Here is a 21,181-nt window from a genome sequence, read left to right as displayed (position 1 = left end):
CTTTTCCCAAATATTTCTGATATTCAGATAAGACTAAGTGAAGTTTCTGTGTTTGGTTTCATATAATGGGTGGTTACCATTAGCTGGTGATGGGATAGGATATTTAAGAGATCCATGTCTTATGTCTCCTTCTTAATAAATCCGTATTGGAACCTAATGAACAACACTTATATTTTATAATTTTTTGTGACCATTTGGGGGTAAAATATGATCGAGAATCGATCAAAGTTAAATTCAGTGCCTATAATTTCCCCCTTTTGAAAATCATGATATTCTAACTCTAGTTTTATGGAATTTTCTTCCTTCTGCATAATAACCAATTCTTCAAAATAACCAAATTTGTTATTGTTATAAAAAGTTTAGGGTAATAATCCTCTCTGAACTCACCTGAAAATGAGTCATTTAGCACCTCCCGGAGGATGATACCAGTTTTTGGCCCTATCTACAGGCTAATGAAATGGTCCAAGGAGCTAATAAATGAATAAAGTGGGTTGTTGAAGCATGAAGGTTCAGATGGACCAATGGTTTCCTGCTCTGAAAGCCAGGGAAAGCCAAGTGTCTTGATTAGCAGAAGCTGTGGGAATCATGAGACCCACTTCTGGTTGATGTGTTCTTTCAAAAATTACTTCTCAGTAGGGTATCTATTATTTTTAAAATACTTTTTAAATACTCTTCGAATACTGACACCTAGAATTAATGTGGCTTCTTATATATCAAAAAAAAATTCTTTACTATGGTAGGCCATAAAATGAGATAAAGCTATGTAATGCTGTCCCAAACTAAGGGCACACATCTTTATATCTAAATGCATTATAGTCCTATCACTGCTTTTAAGCCCCTTCACGCATCATGGAAAGAAAGAAAGAGACTCTATCAGTGAAGTTTTTTATGCAAGACTTGATGCATTTTTATTTTTCATTTGTGTTATTTTCCTAGTTCCCAACAAAAATAAAATATTAAAGTTACTTGTAAAGTAACTATATTCTCTTTCAATATCTTAAGGTACACAATTATCAAAACTGATATGGAACACAAATTGGTACAATTCAGGACTCTGCTAAAATTTATTATCAAATAAATTACTTTAAGCTACATGAAATACAACTTTATGTTCCCTAGAATCTTTAATATAAACTGTATAGTAAAATGGCTCTTCAAACTTGAAAAAAAAGCAAAGAGAAAAATACATCATCTCACATTTAACATGATCTAATTTAAATAACACATCTTTGATAAAATTATTCTTTAATTAAAATATTAAAATGTACTTCAGAACATGGTTTATAAAAGTTGTTACTTTCTCTTCTCCCATATGAGTGAGTAGGAAAAAAACTGAAAATATTGAGCAGCAATTCAAACATATATTGTTGATAAACCACCAAATGACTATAATTCTATGATCGATTGAGCTCATGTGTACATGTGTTTGTATATGAATATACGTTTATATATATATATATTTGTTTTCCTCATAGTAGGAGACCAGATCCAGGACTTTGGATAAGAGTCGTGTGAATGCTCCAGGATATATAATGCAGAGATACATATGAAGGCAAATCCTGGCACCTGGCACTTCGGAGGTCAGCCATCGCTTATTTTCTCTTTGTTGCTCTAGTATATTGTTAAGAAGAAAGGTGGAAAAATAGTAGCCCCTCCCTGACCTGGTGTGTAATCCTGAGAGATTCTACCAAAAAGTTTAGCATTCAGCGAGGCAGCCTCCCGTGAGATCCAGAGGTAGTGGCAGTTGTGGAACCTTATACAGTTGCCAAGTACCTTTATTAACTCACTGAGACCAGAGGCTCCGAGCACAGGAGAAAAGTTAGTCTCTTTCAAAAAATAAAAGACACCTCTATGAGTTCCGACCTAGTTGGTTGCAACATGGCTAAACGTACCAAGAAGGTCGGTATCGATGATAAATACGGGACCCATTATGGCGCCCCCCTCAGGAAAATGGTGAAGAAAATTGAAATCAGCCAGCACTCCAAGTACACTTGCTCCTTTTGTGGCAAAACCAAGATGAAGAGAAGAGCTATGGGGATCTGGCACTGTGGTTCCTGCATGAAAATAGTAGCTTGTGGTGCCTGGACCTACAACGCCACTTCTGCTGTCACAGTAAAGTCTGCCATCAGAATTGAAAGACCAGTAGAAGCACCACAGTTTGAAATATTGCTAGCCTATAATAAATGGGTTAATTTACGTAACAAAAATAAAATAAAATGAAAGAGAGAAAGCAGGGCCCTGGTTTCACCTCAGTCTCCATGGGAAAGTGTGGTTAAATCTCTAAATTTTAAAAGCTTTCAAATGAATTTGTTTATTTGGAAAAATATGCTATGACTTATTTTTATTTTTTTCCCTACTTCTTATGTCAGGATATAAGTTTAAATATATAATTTTAAATCCTAGAAGAAACTACTTACTGAATTATTTTAAATTAAAACACTCGTATGAAAAATTAAATATATTTCTGTCTTTAGACAATATATAGAACTATTGTCTTATACTTAAAATAATGATTAGTATCATTATTTTAGTATCAAATTGAACTAATCATTATTTTAAGTATAAGATTGAAGATTTAATCTTAAAATTTCTTCAGCAAAGTCCTTACTAAAATACTCTTTAAAAGAAGCACACATTTTTGCTTTAAATGTGTAATTTTTTTTATTGTCTCATGAGCAACGGTCACTTCATATAAATGTTGTACAAAAAAAGGAACATTGTGAAGGTATCAAATATCTACTATGTGCATAAAAGATGGCATAAAATTAAGTTCTCGATTCATTTTACTTAAGGAGAATCTGTTAGATGGATCACTACTATCCATAGGAGTTGTGGGTGGAATAAAGAATCGTCCACTTCCTCCCCAAGCAGAGAAACAGAGTTACAGCTGAGGTTAGGCCTAGAGGGAGCATACTTCTCCCATTTTAGTTTGTTTCAAATGTGTAGTATTTAGTACGTGATCTATATTTACTTCTCCCAATTCCCATTGTATCACTGTTTTAATACATGACACAGTGGTGCCAACTCATACATCAAACAATGATATAGTTAAACCAATTATCATTAATTCGAAGAGTAAAAAATATTAAATTGATTTGACTATGTATTTAGGCTTACAGAAATCTGTCATTTGCTGATATTTACTGAGCAATGAACTGGGTACTGGGTACTGGGCATTGTATAATAGGCAAGTAAGCTTTGAAGCTTCCAACAAAGCATTTAGCACAGGAAATTACTTAGGAAGTAATTTCTTACAAAAATATCAGTTTTCTTTCTATATTAAACAGTTTGTGTACATTATACAAATAGTCTGTCAAAAATAAAACAAAAATAAAAACTTTCCCAAGTATATTAAAAATATACTATTGTCGACTTAACATGACCCAACATAAATATTATTAATAAAATAAGAATATTAACATAAACAGGCATGCTGTGCATCGCGGCCCATAAGCTTGATGTCACCATTCAGACTTGTGGCAACGCCAGATCCTCTGAGGTCACCCTTTCATATTCCTTCTTTGATTCTTTACTTTTTTTATTTTTGTACCTAGAAATATTCAGAAATGAAACTGTTAGCACTGTAGTTAACAGTAATAAGAACGTAGTATATTAACAAAAGGAACAGATACATGGACTCAAAAGGTGCATCAGCATAGTGTTTCCAAAATGACAAAGGTGAATAGGTTTAGGTTGGACAAGGGAGAAAATAGAGAGAGAGAGGAGAGTGTTCTGTGGTCAAACAATTTGGGAAGGAAATGATGAAACAGAGTTAAAGGACTTCTCAGAGGCTTTAACATGATCATGAAAATTGTAAAATTCTAAGCGAGCATGTGACCACATTTCAGCTTTGTTTGTTTGTTTGTTCTCTTTCTTCCCTTCCCTTCTCTTCCCGTCCCCTCCCACCCTCCTTCTCTCTTTCTCTCTCTGTGTCCCTCCTTCTCTCTCTCTAGCCCTAGCTCTCTATCTTTATTTCCCTCCCTTTCCTTCTTTCTTTCTTCTTTCCTTTCTTCCTCCCTCCCTCTCTTTCTTTCCCTATCCCCCATTCCTTTCTTTTCCTTCCTTCCTTCCCTCCTTCCTTCCTCCCTTTCTTCCTACCTGCCAACCTACTAAGGAACTAGTATTTTGATTATCATACTACATTATTACATTCTGCCTACCACATTGATATAATGCTATCACCACTAGTATTTATCAGGCACTAAGTAGGTGACTGACAATGCTCTAAGTGCTATACACTGATTATTTATTTTGTCCTCACATTACCGTTATCATCTTCATCTTACAGAAGAAGAAAGTGAAGTACAAGTAGGTTACATAGCCTGGCCACGTTTTCCCAGCTAGGATTCATAAATCTAGCGTGATTTGGAATTTTCATTCATTCATTCATTCATTCATTCATTTAAGCCATCTTCCTTATATTTTGAGTTCATTTTCTACCCATTTTGGAATGAGGCATGTAGTCTTGAGGAAACTGCATAACGTCTATGCTTAATGGAAGAATAAAATTAAAAAGCCTTTGTTTAGATTTAGTTCTGCCACTTGTCAACTGTATGAGTAGGAGCATGTCAATTTACCTCTCTAGGTCTCATTTTCTCTACCTTTATAAAGAAAACAATTGTAGTCAGACCTTTCACATGTATTTCAGATTTAATCATGTTCAGTTCTGGGATCATAACTAATTAGGAAGGCATTGTTTGACGAATACTTAGACTCAAACATGGACAAAATAAATTTAATTTTATAAAAGTAGCACACTTTCAGACCTTGAAATGTAGAAGTACACTACTTTCAGCTAAAAAAAGTATAATAATAAAAAATAAGGTAAAATAAAATGCATTCAAATCTACGCTGAACAATTTGTATCAGTTCTAAAATAAGAAGCATTTCATACAGGTATTTTAAAGGCAGCTGTTATTAACTAATTCACACTATTCCCATGTATAGTCCTAACCCTAATAGTATAGTATTATACATGAGGATGGAGTGTGGCTGTTTTAGGGGACTGACGAACTATTTTTTAAAAATAAGCTTTTATTATTGTCTGGAAACTCGTTTCTACTAGTCTGCCTTAAATTTTAAGATACTAAGTCTCTCATGTTATTAATTTACAAGGCTGCGTTTTATGAAATACCTAATAAACTAAATACAAATGGTTAAGTATAACTGGTATCATGGCTTATGGTTTACTTATGGTTTACTTTCACATGTATTATCATATTCCATACTGAAAATAGTTCTGTAATTAATGTAAAGTAAGGATTTCTATCTATTTTATGGAGGAAAGAACTCCAAGTTTGACTTGTATAAGGTCACATAGGTAATAAGTAACAGAGTTAATAATTGAATCAAATTCGGTTAGATGTTCTACAGCTAAAACTTCTTTACAGTTATCATCAATGCAAAGTCTATCTTATCTCTTTAAATAATACTTTGTCCATAGTTTCACCCAGTTTGTAAGTCTGTATTGTATAAAAGTAATTTATAAAAGCAGAATGTAAAAAAAACACTGGCTTACCATCTGCAGAAATAGTAAATGAAACCAGCAACTGTGAGAAGAAACAAGACAATAAGAATCACAGACAAAGCCACATATTCTTCGCTCAAGGGCTGTTGGACAGTCAAAAAGAAGTGCTCACATCGGACTCCAGCATAACCCACTTCACACCTGAAGGAAAATGCAAGAGAAAGATCAATTACTTTAAAAAGAAATTGTGCTTATGAATTAGTTTAAGAACTAATAATTGAGAAATAATTAGAATTAGAATTAATGACTAATCTCAAGAAATCAACATGGTTTTCCAAAAGTTTGCGAATTCAAAGACTAACTTAGAACTGGGCCAATGTCGATAAAAAGAGCTCTACATAGCTTTTAAACTGAATCGTGGTATAAAAATGAGTCTGGTTCAGCTACCAGGTGACTGCCAATCTAGAATAGTGTTTCGTAAGTTTTGTAGGTTTGAGGTGCTATTTGTCTCTATCGGTAGAATCAGTTCCTAAGACAGTGGCTGATATATAGGTCCAGTGAAAAGATTAAAAGTTTAGCTGCTTTTGTGGCAAGTATGAGATGGAGGCATCTGAAGCCCTCCTCAATCTGTACCCCTTAAGTATCTGTATAATTTAATAACTACTATTCCCTAATTTAAAAAATGGATTTATTAAAGTTTTTAATAGTATATACAAATTGCATGCTCATAGTACAGGGCTCTCCAAGCCCCGGGCTGTGGACTGGTACTAGTCTGTGGCCTGTTAAGAATCGGGCCACACAGCAGGAGGTGAGTGGCAGGCCAGAGAGCGAAGCTTCATCTGCATCTGCAGCTGCTCCTCAGCACTAGCATCACTGCCTCAGCTCCATCTCAGATCATCAGGCATGAGATTCTCATAGGAGCACCAGTCCCTGGTGCCAAAAAGGTTGGGGACCACTGTAGTACATATAAACTGTGCCCGTGGAAATAGAGTAACATCAAAAGTGAGAAATAGAAAAAGAAATGTAAGTTTTAAAAAGCTCGTGTTTGTTTGTTTGTTTGTTGTTTCAGAGATATTACCTGCAGTAATTTTTACTCATGCCCACCAGGTAGATGCACTGTCCATGCAAACAGTAGCCATTATGGTCAGAGCTACACTTTGTTATCAACATTGGAGCCACACGTGGGTTGTTTTCTGTCTGAACTGTGAAGGAAATGGAAAATTGAACATATTCTGTTGCCTTCTTTGAAGCATTAATCAATCATCCCTTCATAATAATAAACACCAATCTACCGTAACAAAGCAGGTCAGGTGTCTGTCAGTTGAAGAGAACTTTCAGGAATAAGAAGTCTCTCTAGTTGTCCTACTCCCTGGACAATAAATCAGCACCTGACCCCCAAAGAAGAATGTCCAAACTAAATCAGACAAACTGAGGATTTACTACTCAAAGGGCAATGTTTAAGAAAAAGGTAAGTTTAAGAAACATACACAAAAATCATTATCCTCCATAGTTATTCAACTACCCAAAGTTCGTCTAATTTTTTTTCAGAATCTCAAAATATTCTGAAATTCATTATTCCAAATGGAATTGTAAGCTAAATTTATAAATTAATTAAAGAGTGCTTAGCTCTATAGTGGCTTTTAAGCCAGCAAACCTTGTGTTCATGTGCATTCCCAAATTTTTTAGGTTACCATCAAAGAAATCAAAGACTTCCAACATCTCTAACACTGAGACCTGAGCATGCATTAGACAAATCCTGAGTTATAAATGCCAGTTAGGTGAATACAACAATGAAAATAGGAACCTTGTTAGCAGTAGTGTTGCAATGTATATGTAAAATTCAATTTAGAATGTTTTAGTTACTAATATGTGAATACTTATGAAATAATAAATTGCATCTTGATTGCAATACTCTTGTTCAAATAACCAAAAAACGGAAGAGGAAGGCAGACCAAACCTCCAGAGTGCCCAGTGATGAAAGAAGTTAAAAGAAAAGGTGAAGATGTCGAAAATATCCTGGTTCCTCAGCATAACACTGCTCAGTAGCTCAGGATAACCCTTGACCGAGTGGCGCAATAACCTTTGACTAAATATAAAGCAGATCTCTCTTGAATCACATCTACGGTCATCTGGAATTTTTGAGAAAAAAAGACTGTGCATTATTTATCTTTGTATTCCTATACCTAAGCACCATGTTTGGCATAAATGTTTCTGAATGAATGCTGTGACTAGAAAAAAAAAAGGATTTCATTTGTTTCTCTTATGAAAATAACAACAAAAATACATTGATTATCTACTGTGTACAAAGGTTACATTTTCCTGTTTTGCCTGGGATCCATCCTCTAACAATGGTTCACAGCAAAGCTCTGGGAAATGGCCATAGGAATCTGATTTTCTTATTCCCTGTGTCTTTAAGATCAAATCTCTCCATGTAGCCAGATGCCCAGTCCTTCCCCACTAAGTGTTTCTTTATATAAGTTTTCCGGATCACGAGTTCATAGTGGGGATTAAAAATTCTTTCATTAACACGGTAGCTAGCCCGTCCCTTTTTTCCATCATGTATGGATAGTCTTTGTGTTTACATTTCTATTAAAAATGTATAATCCTTTTATGCAACACTGACAATGCTAGTCTTACCTAAAGCTGTGCAGTTATCTTCAGATTCTCCTGGGATACATGAAGGAATCACAGTTGCACTGAGAACTGCTTGGAGAAGATGGAAACCTATTTATGGAGAAAATCAAATACGTAATTAATGCTTCAAGGAAAGAAGCCTTAATCAGATTTCCGTATAACTGCAGATATTTTTAGTTGTTTTAATTATTTCAAGTATTTGATCCAACGAAGCCATAAAAAAAAAAAATAAGTCATGGAAACAAGCATAAAATTGAAAATAGGTGAACATCCAGCTCTTCGGTCCAAGGGTAAAAGCCTTGGCATTGCATTCATAGTTAGCGACAGATTTAACCTGCTTTAAACATTTTGCAGAAAATTTTTCAAGACCTGATTCTGAAGTTTGATTTTTTTAAGAAGCTTAACAATTAGAAAGTTAAAGGTTTCCACCTGTTTTACTCCAGGATGTGTTCAGAGCAATGCTCCAATGTAGAATCTATCACAAGAGAAGGTTTCAAATAAAAATCAGGTTCTATTTATGATGACAACTAAACAAGACTCTCAGCTTAAGATATACTTGTATAATTTAAGTGCCTAAGTTACTCTTTGCATTGTAAATGTAATCTAAGTCAGAATACATCTTATTTAATATGAGAAAAACCACACATGCTAAATGAACCACACGGAGCCTAGAATGCAGTTTCTGTCAGCCCAGGAAGAGTTTGAACAAGGTGTTTCATCATGTGTCTCCACTGAAAAGATAAATGTTGCAAAACAGGCACCAGAATGACTCAAGTAGTTTCTGAATTGCATAGAAAGCATAAGAAGAATGTTTTTAATTGCATGGATATTTATTAAAAAGAGTTTAGCCTCTTCTGTTTAAGAGTCACGTATTTGTACTTCAACCACTCTTTCTAGTTAGTCTCTATGAGTAATTGTTATATAAATAAGAATGGTAGTGGTAGTAGTAATATTGGCAGCAGCTAACATGCAGGCATGGTTCTATCCACCGTAACCGTGTTATCTCATTTAATCTTCTCAGGGATTCTTTGGGGAAGGTATTATAGTTGCCATTAGACATATGAGAAAACTGAAACATAAAGAGTTTAAGTAACTTTCCTAAGGGTGCATAGCATTCTGTTAATGGGCCACATTACAGAATTTGGAAATGGACAATAATACTAGAGTTTAATGGATATCACACAGAACAAAGGAGGGTAAATGTAATTGAAGCAGAATATTTAACCTCAAAGGAAGGCAACAAAGTACAGTAGAAAGGGAAGAAAACTTGAACTGTGTGATTTATTTTCCTTCCCTTATAGAGTTTTGGGGAGAATTAAATGAAATGATATTTTCTAAAATGCCTAACATACCAGAGACTCTCCTAAATGCTGCATACTCAACATCTAGCTTCTGGTGTTAGCAGTGTACATGGGTGGTGCCCTCTACTGGTCTGTAACAAGATTATAAATCTCTGGTGTTTTAAAAGATGATTTATCTGTCATAAAGGATTTTATTTTTTCTCAGTCAGAGGAGGCATATATCTGTTAAGCAAATTGTACATTCTTCGGTACTAAAAACTCAATTATGCATCAGCATAACAATTTCCAAACTTGACACATAATAATCCTGTGAAGTAGTTATTAGCCCCATACAACATCAGTGCAGTTAAATAACTTGTCCAAGACCAATTATCTAGTGACCACGGAAGAGTTAGAAATGTGCCTTGAAATCATCTCATAATCTTCCGATGATTTGAAAATACTTTTCTAGAGGTTTGGAATTATCTCCTCTCCACTCTGTATTTCTCCTACAATACAAATGCTGCTTTGATTACTCTTATAGGGAAAACAAAATCTTTCTTAAATGACAAAGAACGGCTGAAGTTAGGATTTCATTGTCAGTTGAATGGAGATAGAAAAAGATGACTTTGTCTACATATCTTTTTATGGAGAATGAGCTAGATTCTCATCCAAGACAATTTTGTTCTATTTCTCAATGTATTTCTACCATGTACTTTCATGACTGAAGAATTAAACCCTTTAACATACAGTTTACTCAACACAAACTGGAGTTCTAGATGTGCATTTTCACATCCTTGACACTTCTATTGCTCCATACTTAAAATGAGGAACTCTTTGGTGGAGACATTATCAATTCTCCTTCTAAGAAGGGGCAAGCTAGGTCTGTGTAAATTGACAGCTGAAGCTTATTTTTTTATCTTTTGCAGAAATCAGAAACTAGCTTTTCTTGTTTGGAATTGCTTATTGCTTACAACTGCAACCTGCAACTATTTTAGAATCCAGCTAATCATCTGGGGGGTTTGTTTCTCAGTCCTTTTTTTTTTCTTTTCTTTTTTTAAGGTTTTTTAGTCATTGTTAGTTTTTCCACTGTTAGAAAATTTGTTTCAGTTGGTCAGGCCAGAGGTGAAATATTTGTCTTTGAGAATTAGAGAATATTCAGTGCAGGGCGTGCCTCCACAACAACTGGGCTCTCCTAACCTGTGACTCTCCCTCGGACATAGTTCATTGCTCAGGATGGTTTCTGTGAGACTCACTACATTAATCCAGCATCCGGGTATTTTACAGATGAAATTATAAATAATTGTAAATGCATCTCTCAAATGAAACTGATTAGACTGCAGTTCCATCATGGATATGTGTAGCCTATAAGATGGCAAAATTGGTTCTAAATCATGTGTTCATCTGCATAACTCTACTGCTTTAAAACAGGGGGGTAGAGGAGTAAGTAGGAGTGATGGAAAGATTGAAAATATCCACGATGGAAGATTCTGATATCTACTGCCCTATGACCCTTAAGAATCACCACTCACTATTTTAAAGTCAAGCGGGAAAGGAATAGATGCTAAAGTCATATCCATATATTTCCTTAATCTTTCAGTTTCTCATGATTTTAGTGTTTTTGAACATAAACATGTCTCTAAGATTCGACTACAAATATTATATTTGAGTTTTTGATCCTTGGCCATGGGTTCCTGCTAAGGAAATAACTTGCTATGATACTAAAGATTTTGGATAGTGTCATTATTTCAGAAAACAGGTCTGGTGGCAAGCTTTACATTGGTAGCTAAGGTACAAGGAATTCTGCTCAAAGTGAAATGAGGTAAATAATCCGTAAACTCAAAATTGGCAGTTGGAACTTCTACTTCGATACTGCTATGAAAATCAAAATCTCTTTAGAGGCCATTTCTGTCAAATTTCTAAATTGGTTTTTGGAAATCTGAAACTCACTTATTTATCTCTCTACTTTCATCTTTCAAAGACTGTGTTTCAGTGAAATCTCAAATGTGGCAGCAGGAAGTGGTATTGGTGACTCACAGGATACAAATCATCTACCCTATGAGTCAGGGCTGAGCCTACACCCTTATACAATATTAGGGACCCAATGCGTAAGAGAAGTTGAATACCATTACCTGAATGGGGGTAGCACTAAATGTCGTGGGCCCTGGGGCACTAAGAATGCTTGCCCAATAGTCAAGAGGCATGCCAAATGTGCAAAAAGTCCTTATTGCACATGGTTTCTTTTGACCTCGTTTTTTTGTTGTTGTTTTTTGTTTGTTTGTTTGTTTGTTTTATGGCCACACTAAGGGGCTCATCTAGAAGGAGGCAGGGACTTGGTAACTGGCTGACCAAGCCGAGTCAGCAATATCAACTGCAATTCTCAGGGATAAAATGCCTCTACTGAAAAACAATCAAGCACATAAAAATGACCCAAAATAAAATGAGATAGGTTACAGAATGAAAGGAATGAAAATAATTTTTCTAATTTAAACTTTTGTAATATTTAGACCAAAACAGCAAACTCATAATGAATCATAGTATTTTCTCAGCCCAAACAGGTAGCAAAATCCATTTTGTTCACACTTTTCTGTGGTCACATGCCAATCTACTCATGGACTGTTAGTTTCGTACCTCTTCCATGGCAGTCTATAATTTTAGGATTTGTCTGTAACATAGTAGGCTTGTTAGGTCTTGTATACTTTCAAGGAGTGAATATGCTTTCACTATTTCCAGATGCCTTTTTGTTTTAAATTAAATTCCACTGTTAGATAAAGTCTTGCTTCACCTTGGTTAAAATAACTGTAAATTTTTTATCACAGATACTGAAAAGAACTACTGTCAGTACTTTCTAATAACAGCCTACTTTTCAGAGAATAATATATAGTTATATATAAAACCTTGCCTTCTTCCAGTTATCATTCTAGAAGTTTTTAATGTCAGCATTATAACTAAGCTTTATTAAAAACTAAATGTAAAAATCAACCATAGCTATTTGAGATAAAATAGGTGGAAACCAGAGGTTGATATAATAACAAGTGACAAGTAAGTTATTTCTTTTACTTTTGAATTTTAAAAGATAGCTATAGGATCTTCCTTGTCAAGTGGCAAGAAAAGATTTAATAAGCCATGTTTTTCAATTCATAAGCTTTATACTTTTCAATTTTGATATTAATTTCTAAATCACACTTCCAAGTGCTCATATATTTTAGTCATCAAACAGCACTGTACTTAAAGCTAGTCAAATCAAGAATCTGTGAGTCAAAATACAGGGATATAGTTGATTTTACCCTAAAATTAGGTTTAAAGATGTATATCTTATTCAAAATGCAAGTGTGCTCATAATGCAGGAGAATGCATATCAACTCTTATATAAAAGGTACAATTTATATTAATCAGAATGTTTGTAATTTTGTTACTAAGAGCTCTAAATATAAGACTTGCAGCCCCTAAAAGCCAAAGATTCATTTCTAGAGTATTATTTCAAATGTTCTATTGGAAATATTTTTTTTCTTCAAGATAATATTATCTGGGAGGGTCTTTTTAGAACCTTTTTTCCCTTCACTCCCTTCCAACTTGCTTCTCTTCGCTTTTAAAGACATAGGGGTCATTCAAATGTTTCAAAGTAAATAGTATGGAATAGAAAATAACAGAATTTGGGGACACAGGTGATGAGGAGTGAATAGAAATGGCCATAGAAATTGGAGAAAAAAGGAAGGTCAGTGTAATGGGAGCCAAGAGATCAGAATCATAAAAGGAGGCATGGAGTGGTCAGCAAAGCAATGATAGAAGAGGAAAATATGAGTGATTCAATTATAAGTAAGAGTCATCGTTATTCAGGGCAAATGGTGCTAAAATCAGCAACAAAAATTGCTAAGTTGATTTTTTTAACACACTAGAATTAGTTTTATATTTGCATCCAACTTACCATTAATATTAATTTTATTTGCCTTGGTAACTCAAGCACTGATTATTCCAACTGTGAATTATGATTGGTGATGTGTTATGGTAATGGAAACACATTAGAGGCTAGCGGTTCTAAACCCAGAGTAGTTTTGTCAACATGGACATTTAGCAAGTTCTGAAGACATTTTTGTTGTTACAATTAGAGTGGGCAGAATGCTACTGACATCTAGTGAGTTCAGACCAGGGGTTGAGCTAAACATACTTGCAGTGCATAGGACGGCCCACAGCAAAGAATTATCCAATTCATCATGTAAATAGAGCCAAAACTGAAAAACCCTGCATTAGATCCATGAAGTACAAAGTCTCTCATACTTCAGTTCTAGTTCAGATACTAATTTTATTTCCTGACAAGTGAGTTTCCTTAACTCTGAAAACAGAGACCTAAGAATGGGGTAGAGAAGAAAGGGAGATAGAATTTAGATTAGATTACTCTAAAGTTCTTTCATGTCTAAAAAAAGACTTTCTTTTACTGACTACCCATCATTTGGTCATATCGATCTCCCCCCACCCTTCCTCCCCACCGCTCACACACACACACACACACACACAGTGTGTGTAATTCAAAATATGTTTGTATTTTGTTAGGCACGCCATAAGTGAATGCAGTCTATATTAAAAGATAGAAATGGGAAAAGGAGGAAAGAATAATTTTTAGACTTTATCAGAAATGACAAATTGAATTTTCAAAAACTATTGCCTAGTCTCAAAATATTTTCAAGCAAGCACATTTTCAAAAGATAGCTGGTTAAATCAAAACACAGTGGTGAGAATTCTAAAGTATCAACCTAATCATCAATCCAACAAACATTCGAGTGTCTAATATTAGTCTATCACTATGTGAATGATAAAAAATGAGTACGACATCAGCAAAGAGAGACAGGGCTAGATACACACTGACAGTGCGAGGTTAAAAGAGCAGAACCAGAGAAATGGGAGAGGTATAAGGGAGGTGGGGCAGGCTGCACATTATTTTTGAGTGCTGGGAGAAAGGGGAAGGGAGTTATCACAGAAGGCTTGACACTTCTATTCAGTCTTAAAGGATGAATAGAACTTTTACCAAAAGTGAAGAATGAGGTGGGGGGCATCCACAGTAGAGGGTGTAGCCTATTCAAACATGGAGCTTTCCATGCTGGGTAACTCATTCTTTTTAAATTTACTTCCTTATTTGTGATATGGGAATAATAATATTTGTTATAATAAGGATCAAACGAGGTATTTTGCAAGAAAGTACTTGTTGATGATGATGTCAACAGCTCTAATTTTCAAAGTGTTATTATTTTCTAATATCTTATTTATGAAATCCATATACAATAACATGAAAACATAGCTATTCTAAGCTCCATTTTACAGATAAGAATACTGAGGATCATAGGGGAATAAATCTTTCTGAAAGTATGAAATAAAAGAACTGGGGTGTGAAACCTGTGCTCTATACACTATGTCTGTTGATTCAAAACTATAAAGTTTGACACACATAAATGCATATGTATGATATATATGTATAGATGTGATATTATGTATACATATCATAAATACATATATAAGAGAGAGAGGCTTTTCCCCTTATTCTGGGGATTTTTAAGTCACTTTCATGCCTCGTTTAACATTCAAGATTTTTGTCCCAAGACATTAAGGGTTAACCTTTTTTTCTGGACAATTATCAAATTGTCTTGTGTATTACATATAGTATCCTAGCTACTTGAATCATTACTTTAACCTAGAATGTCATTGAACCTTTATTTACCTTGTAACTAGACATCCAGTCTTACGTAAACTGCATCACCAGAGGACATTGAGTCTGTCACATTACTTCATTAGTTCAAAGCTTCCAGAATTGCCATGCCAAGGCGATGGCTATCAAAATGCTCCTCCCAGAAGATCTCCTTATTACAGCTTTAGGGTGTCTCCCCATTGTCTTTCAAAGAAATGTTCCCAGCAGCAGTTACAGCCATATTAATTAGACAATTTGCATAGTTCTATATTCAGTGTTAACACTTACAGCTGAGGAAACCTCACCTTAATTCATAGTCTTTTTGAAGAGGATTTCTTACATGACATTTGCACCTCCTGGGTGACTATTAACCAGAAAATGGGAGATTCTTGGGCAAAAATGGACAGAAGACATTCAAAGTGATTATGTGAGTATTGTACAATACTTTTTTTTTGACCAAGGTAGTATGTGTATTTTCTCACTGTTAATAGAAATGTGCTATAGATTCCAACTTAGTCCCTTATCAATGCTATATTTAATTCACGATAATATAAAAAATACAGAAAATAAAAAGAACACAAGGATCCTTCTCTTTAATTGCTTTACTTAATATATATCTAGGCAAATATAGAAATGAAAGCATCAGTCAACTGACATCAATGACTGCTTCATAATAAAAGTCATTTCCTGGAAACTGTGAATTAAAAATGCTGAATGTAGGTTAAGCAAAAATTCAACATATTGTAACACAGCTTAAGAAAACAGTCACATCTTTTCTGTGCCTGATTTTGAGCGATACATGAAGATACCATTTTTCCACATAGGTCTGTCCCTGTAAGAGGTTCTAAGCACAGGGGCAGCCCTTAGACTACACTGGAACTTCTCTAGTAGAACCTGATATTTTTACTAAGCTCCTGATAACCTCAGACCTTCTGACTCCTTACACAATGTTCCAGAATGATTTTGCCATTCTCTCCAAGTCCTTGTAAGGTATTCGAGCCTTTGTTTCTTCATTTGTCAAACTGGGCTAATCATACATACCTCTTACAGTTATTTTAAGGAGTGAGGATATATGTGTAAAGCATCTAATATACAACGTGGTTGGCTCACAGTAGGCATTTGGTAACTGTTAGTTTCCTTCCCAACTCGGGATTTGGACCCCAGTGCAGAACCACATACACCAATTACCCAAGTTGTTCATATGGCAAGATGAAGTGCAAGGCAACTAGGGTACCTAGGTCAAAATCCAGACAGGAGGGGCCTGTCATCATGTTTTCTGCCTATGATGTGTCATCTCAGGTGTGCTAAAAAACACTCAGCAGCTCATAAACTCTCAGGGTCAACAGGATCGGAAGTGAGCCAATGTCTCATTGCGATCCATGCTTCTCATATTTTCAAGAAAGAATATTTATTCTGCTCAATCTCTGTCATTGTGCAATGAAGTAAGGATAAATTATCTTGACGATGTCATTCAGGAACATGCTCAAAAGCCCATTTGGGTATCAATGAGAATGTTTGATTTTAGATCAGAGGCTCTAAACAGTAATTGCTGAACTCAAGGTAGAACTTCCTCCTCTTTACTTGGGAACAATCACAAGATTAGAAATGATAATTCAGTTCTAAAATTGTAGATTATTTAGAAATGTACCTAGTTTGGGGTATCTCAACCCTTTTACTTATGTTCTGTAAGCTAAAAACACTAGCACATTCATGTGTGAACTTTCTTAATTTAGTCCTGCTTTTCTACGAGACTTTGGTCATAGTTTCCCAGTACATAAAGTAAGAACATCAGTATCAAATATTTATAAAATTTAAAAGTAACCAAATGATTGTGTGTAGCAATTAAAATCTGCATGTGTTGGAGGCAGAGGGTGGCACTGAGGATGTCTATATATTTTCCAGTCATAAAGACATACAAATTCCAAAAATGACAATAATAAAATTCTTTTTTTGAAGGATAGTCATTCGGAAAAAAGCATTTCTAGGTAATCTTATGTTTGGAGGGAAAAAAAGCATTTCAGAAATAGCAGGTAGCCCTGTCTATTTTCTGTGTGCTTGGGAATAAAACTATTGTACTTGCATACCTGCAAAGAGTGTAGAGATTATGATATAGAACTTCAAACAGGAACTTTCTTAGTGGCAGAGAAATATCTAAACAAACTGGGAAAACAGAAACTGACCTAGCTCATTTGGAAATGGGCTTGGCAGCTGATGAAATAGGTGAACTATAATTAAGTAATGCAATAAAGGAGTTAAACACTTTCATGACAACAAAAACACACACGACATACACTACGTGGGTAGTAACCAGGTTATTCATAGGCTCTCGGCTGTCTCAAATTAGAGTATTCAATGAGTGTCCCAGAACAGACACTTGCATTGTCCAGATGCAACATTACAGGTGGGGGGAAAAAGAGCTCAGCCATTCTGACCTCTAGGTTAATTTCTAGCTCTGGGAAAACTGTGACCTTTCTAATTTTATTCTTTTCAGAGAGACTTCAAAACAAAGATAGCAAAGCCACATTATTTACTCAGAATCTTCTAGGAAGTCATTCTTAGCACAGTTTTGGTAGAAACCATAGGTCTAGTGTCCATTTACATTCTTGAACTTGGACCAGTTCCACTGTGCATAGCATGAATTTCAATAGATCTCCCAAACCCTGAGATTAGGCGTGTGGAAATGATAATTTAACTGTCACATCCTGCACAAGTGGGTAGTTAGGTGAACTCGCCTCATTGCTTACTACAGAAAGAATGTGAGACTGGCAAGTTTTATTTCCTTATTTAAATTTTCACATACAGCTCCAAATTCCACTTGAAGTTTAAGGAGTTAGGGAGAAGCAATTTTTTTTTCTTCCAAAACCAGGAAGGCTACATAAGGATTTTTTTCCCCTCCCCTTTCCACAAGCACTATATCATGTCAAATAGGAAGACAGGCATTAAAGTACGCTCAGCGATTACAGGCTATAAGGTACAATGAGCAGCCAGTGAAAAGCGCCTGACATGTCTCTCTCTGCGCAGGCTGCTGGGGCAACCAGAAGCGGCAGGTGTAAGCGTCCAAAGGCAGCGAGGAGCGCGAGGACCCGGCCAGGTCCTTCCTGGTCCAGGTACGCAGGAACACCGTTTGAATTCCGTCGCGTCTGGAGCTCCAGCAAAGCTGGCTCCCCCGACGCCAGAGCCCCAGAAGCTTAGTTTAGAAAACAGAGGGCAAGACAGAAGGAAAAGCATTTCTTTCCAGACGGTCTCCTAAGCGCGGGTCTCAACTCTCTTCCCGCTCCCCGCTCCCCTCCTCCCCCAACAAGAAAGAGCACAAGTAGAAATGTCTTTGGATTCCTAGAATGGCAAATTTACAAATGAAAATCCAAAAGCTTTTCAACTTTTTATTACACCTATCCATGCATAACACGGATACCAATCAATAGTTAATTTATCAGTGAAAAGCATTTTTAACTCCAATTTCCCTCTCCTCGACCTCACTCCATTCCATCTCCCGCTGAGGGAAAAACGAAGTCGCATATAAGAGACATCATTTTAAATGAGTACACTTTAGCCTGGTGAGAAACTCCAGTGTTAAGTGTCAAATGACAAATGAAACGCGGGCCGCATTAGCCTTCTCGGCGGCGGGCAGACGCTTACCCAGGCAGAGCAGCAGGGCGGGACCCTGGCGGGCGAGGTGCGGCTCCATCCTCCTCCCAGCGGAGAGCTTCGGCGGAGGCAGCGGGCTCCGCGGCTGGGCGGCGGCTGCGGGGAACGAGCGCAAGTGCCCGGCGGGAGCGGCGGGAGCGCGGCGGAGAGCCTGGAGGGCCGCACGTAGGCACGTCCCTCTGACACCCGGTTTCTCAGGCAAGTGAGCTCAACCGTCCCGCGATGCGACCTTTATAAGTCTGGGAAGGAGCCTCGGGCCTAAGGACTTAATAACGGGGTGAGGTACAAAGTGTCCAGAGTTTCATAATAGGCCCCGCGGGTGAAGTGGCAGGAGGAGTGTCCGGAGGACTGTCCCAATGTCATCTTCCCTGTCTAAACACCTGAGGTTGAGGAATGAAAAAATGCCTTTCTGGTTCGCCAAGGACTACTCCCCAAAGTTTTCCATCTTCCTCTCCAGCTCCTATGGGTGCAGGTGGGGAGCGTGGACCAAATTGGGTTGGTTTGCTTTGTGGGATCACCTGCCAGATGGTGGTTTTAGTTGCTCTGGGTGACAGGCATAACTGAGTTAAAGTCAGTTTTCCCTCCAGCGCTGACATTCCCAGTACATGCTTTTGGAAGTGTGCGTGTGTGTGTGCGTGTGTGTGTGTGTGTATTGTGTGTGAAGAGAGAGAAAGCGCGTCGGAGCCAGACAGAGTTTGTCAGTGGTTCAAGAGCCTTCCTTTCATTCAAACCCACCACCGCCAGCCATAATGTACCTTTCAGGTCTACATCAGCTTTCTCAGTGCCTCTGCTTCACAGGAACAGCGTTTATGGTTCCAAAATCCAGTAAGTATGAAGAAAGTCCCAAATTATTTTTTTCTTCTGTGCTATTTACCATCTACCAGCCTGTTCTGATTTAACTTCCCCAAATTTTGCCTTAATCCTGTCACTTTCCTTTACAAAAATCTTTCAGTGACTTCCCATCGCCTTTTGCACAAGGCCTGCCATAATGTGAGCCCAGTCTTTTAAACCTCAGCTCTCACTAGTTTATCAAATTGTCTCACTCACTATGCCGTTGTTTTTTGTTGTTTTTTGTTTTTTTTTTCCCCACTTTCCTGCCTTTGCTGATGGAGTCACAGTTTGGAGGAAAGATTGCCTTTTACTGGAGGTGGTGAAATACTACTCATTTTCATGGTTCTCCTCAATGGCCTGGATTTCTTGAGCCTACAAGAGATTCCTCTTTATTCTGATCCCTTACAGCTGTATTGTTTATTTTACCGGAGACTCATAGAATTCTATATCAGGTACTTCACACCTAATAAAACTACTTTGTGTTAATTACATTATCTTGTTTGTAAGTCATATGCTTGGATCTGTACCTAAATTATCTTACTGTATTCTCCCATAGGGCCTAAGAACAGTGAGTCAATTTAGCAGTACTGAAAACATGTTTGAATGGAAAATAAAATCTGATAGATGTTGATAATTCCTACTTTTCTATTTTTTATTGTTTTCTTTTTCTTTTTCTTTTCTTTTATCCCTTTCTTACTCAGCCCAAGTGGTATCCTTTAATATCCAGAACCCCCATGTTGGAAACAAATACTTCATTCTTCCCTCAGTGGTTAAGATCATGGGTTCTGGATTTAGATTGTCTGCTTGTGAACTCTTGGGCAAGTAATTTAATCTCCCTCAGTTTCCTCATATGTAAAATAGGGATGATAATAGTATCTAACTTATAGGAAGATAATGAAAGTGCCTAGCACAGAGTTAGTGCTCATTAAAAATACCTATTATTATAAGAAAACATTGATGCTGGTACTCAGTAAGATGACGATCCTTGGTAGGTGGTCAATAGTCATGAGTTAAATGAATCAATGCATAGTGAGAGAAAGGTAGGATTATGGGCTCCTAAATCTATCTTCTGAATCTATCAAGAAATCAGGCAGAAAGTGTCTTCTCATGTTACTGCCCTATTGTTAAAAAAAAAAAAAAAATCAAGAAAGATTATTCTAGGAATGGGTTACAGTTTTACAGAGCATCAATAGGGATCAAAATTGATTTGGAAAAGAAATAGCTTTTCAATAGTGTTTGAAAAATTAAGGCAGAACTTGAAAGAATAGGGTGTCAACTGGGAGCATTTCCTCATTTTGCGTGGTGAGGGGTTCAGGAACTTGCAAGGAGTGACAGGAAGAGAACTTATTAGTTTTAATTAGTGTCTCGTTTCATCAAAAATAGTGTTGTGCTTTGTGCTCAAAAGAAAGATGTGTGAGAATGCACTGGGGAGAATGGGGTCACTCTGCAACAGTCAACTCTATGGTATTGATATGTGGGGAGGAATAGTTTTACTTTGTAACTGACGCCTGCAAACATGAGATATCATTACCTTGAAAAAAGTGCTGTGCTTATCCTGAAAATTTCCACAGCAGTGTGCCCTTTAGATGGTGTGAAGAAATCTTTTCTTTATTGGTTCTATGTTTACTCAATTTTCTAGCCATTAGTTTT

General features: G+C 36.5%; 1 protein-coding gene across 1 annotated transcript; it reads right to left on the bottom strand.

The window, feature by feature from the left end:
• Positions 1-3,453: 3,453 nt before the first annotated feature.
• Positions 3,454-19,048, bottom strand: EREG (epiregulin). The gene is made up of 5 exons (XM_039844966.1): positions 18,692-19,048; positions 8,105-8,191; positions 6,546-6,669; positions 5,519-5,668; positions 3,454-3,550 (listed from the first exon to the last, which is right to left on the bottom strand). The coding sequence occupies exons 1-5, from the start codon at positions 18,738-18,740 to the stop codon at positions 3,469-3,471; spliced, it is 492 nt and encodes a 163-aa protein (XP_039700900.1). The 5' UTR covers positions 18,741-19,048; the 3' UTR covers positions 3,454-3,468.
• Positions 19,049-21,181: the final 2,133 nt, after the last annotated feature.

This window comes from Pteropus medius, unplaced genomic scaffold (assembly GCF_902729225.1).
Source record: "Pteropus medius unplaced genomic scaffold, Ma_sr-lr_union100, whole genome shotgun sequence".
Lineage (NCBI taxonomy): Eukaryota > Metazoa > Chordata > Mammalia > Chiroptera > Pteropodidae > Pteropus > Pteropus medius.
Note: the sequence above shows the minus strand (reverse complement) of the source record. Positions and strands in the feature narration are given on the sequence as shown.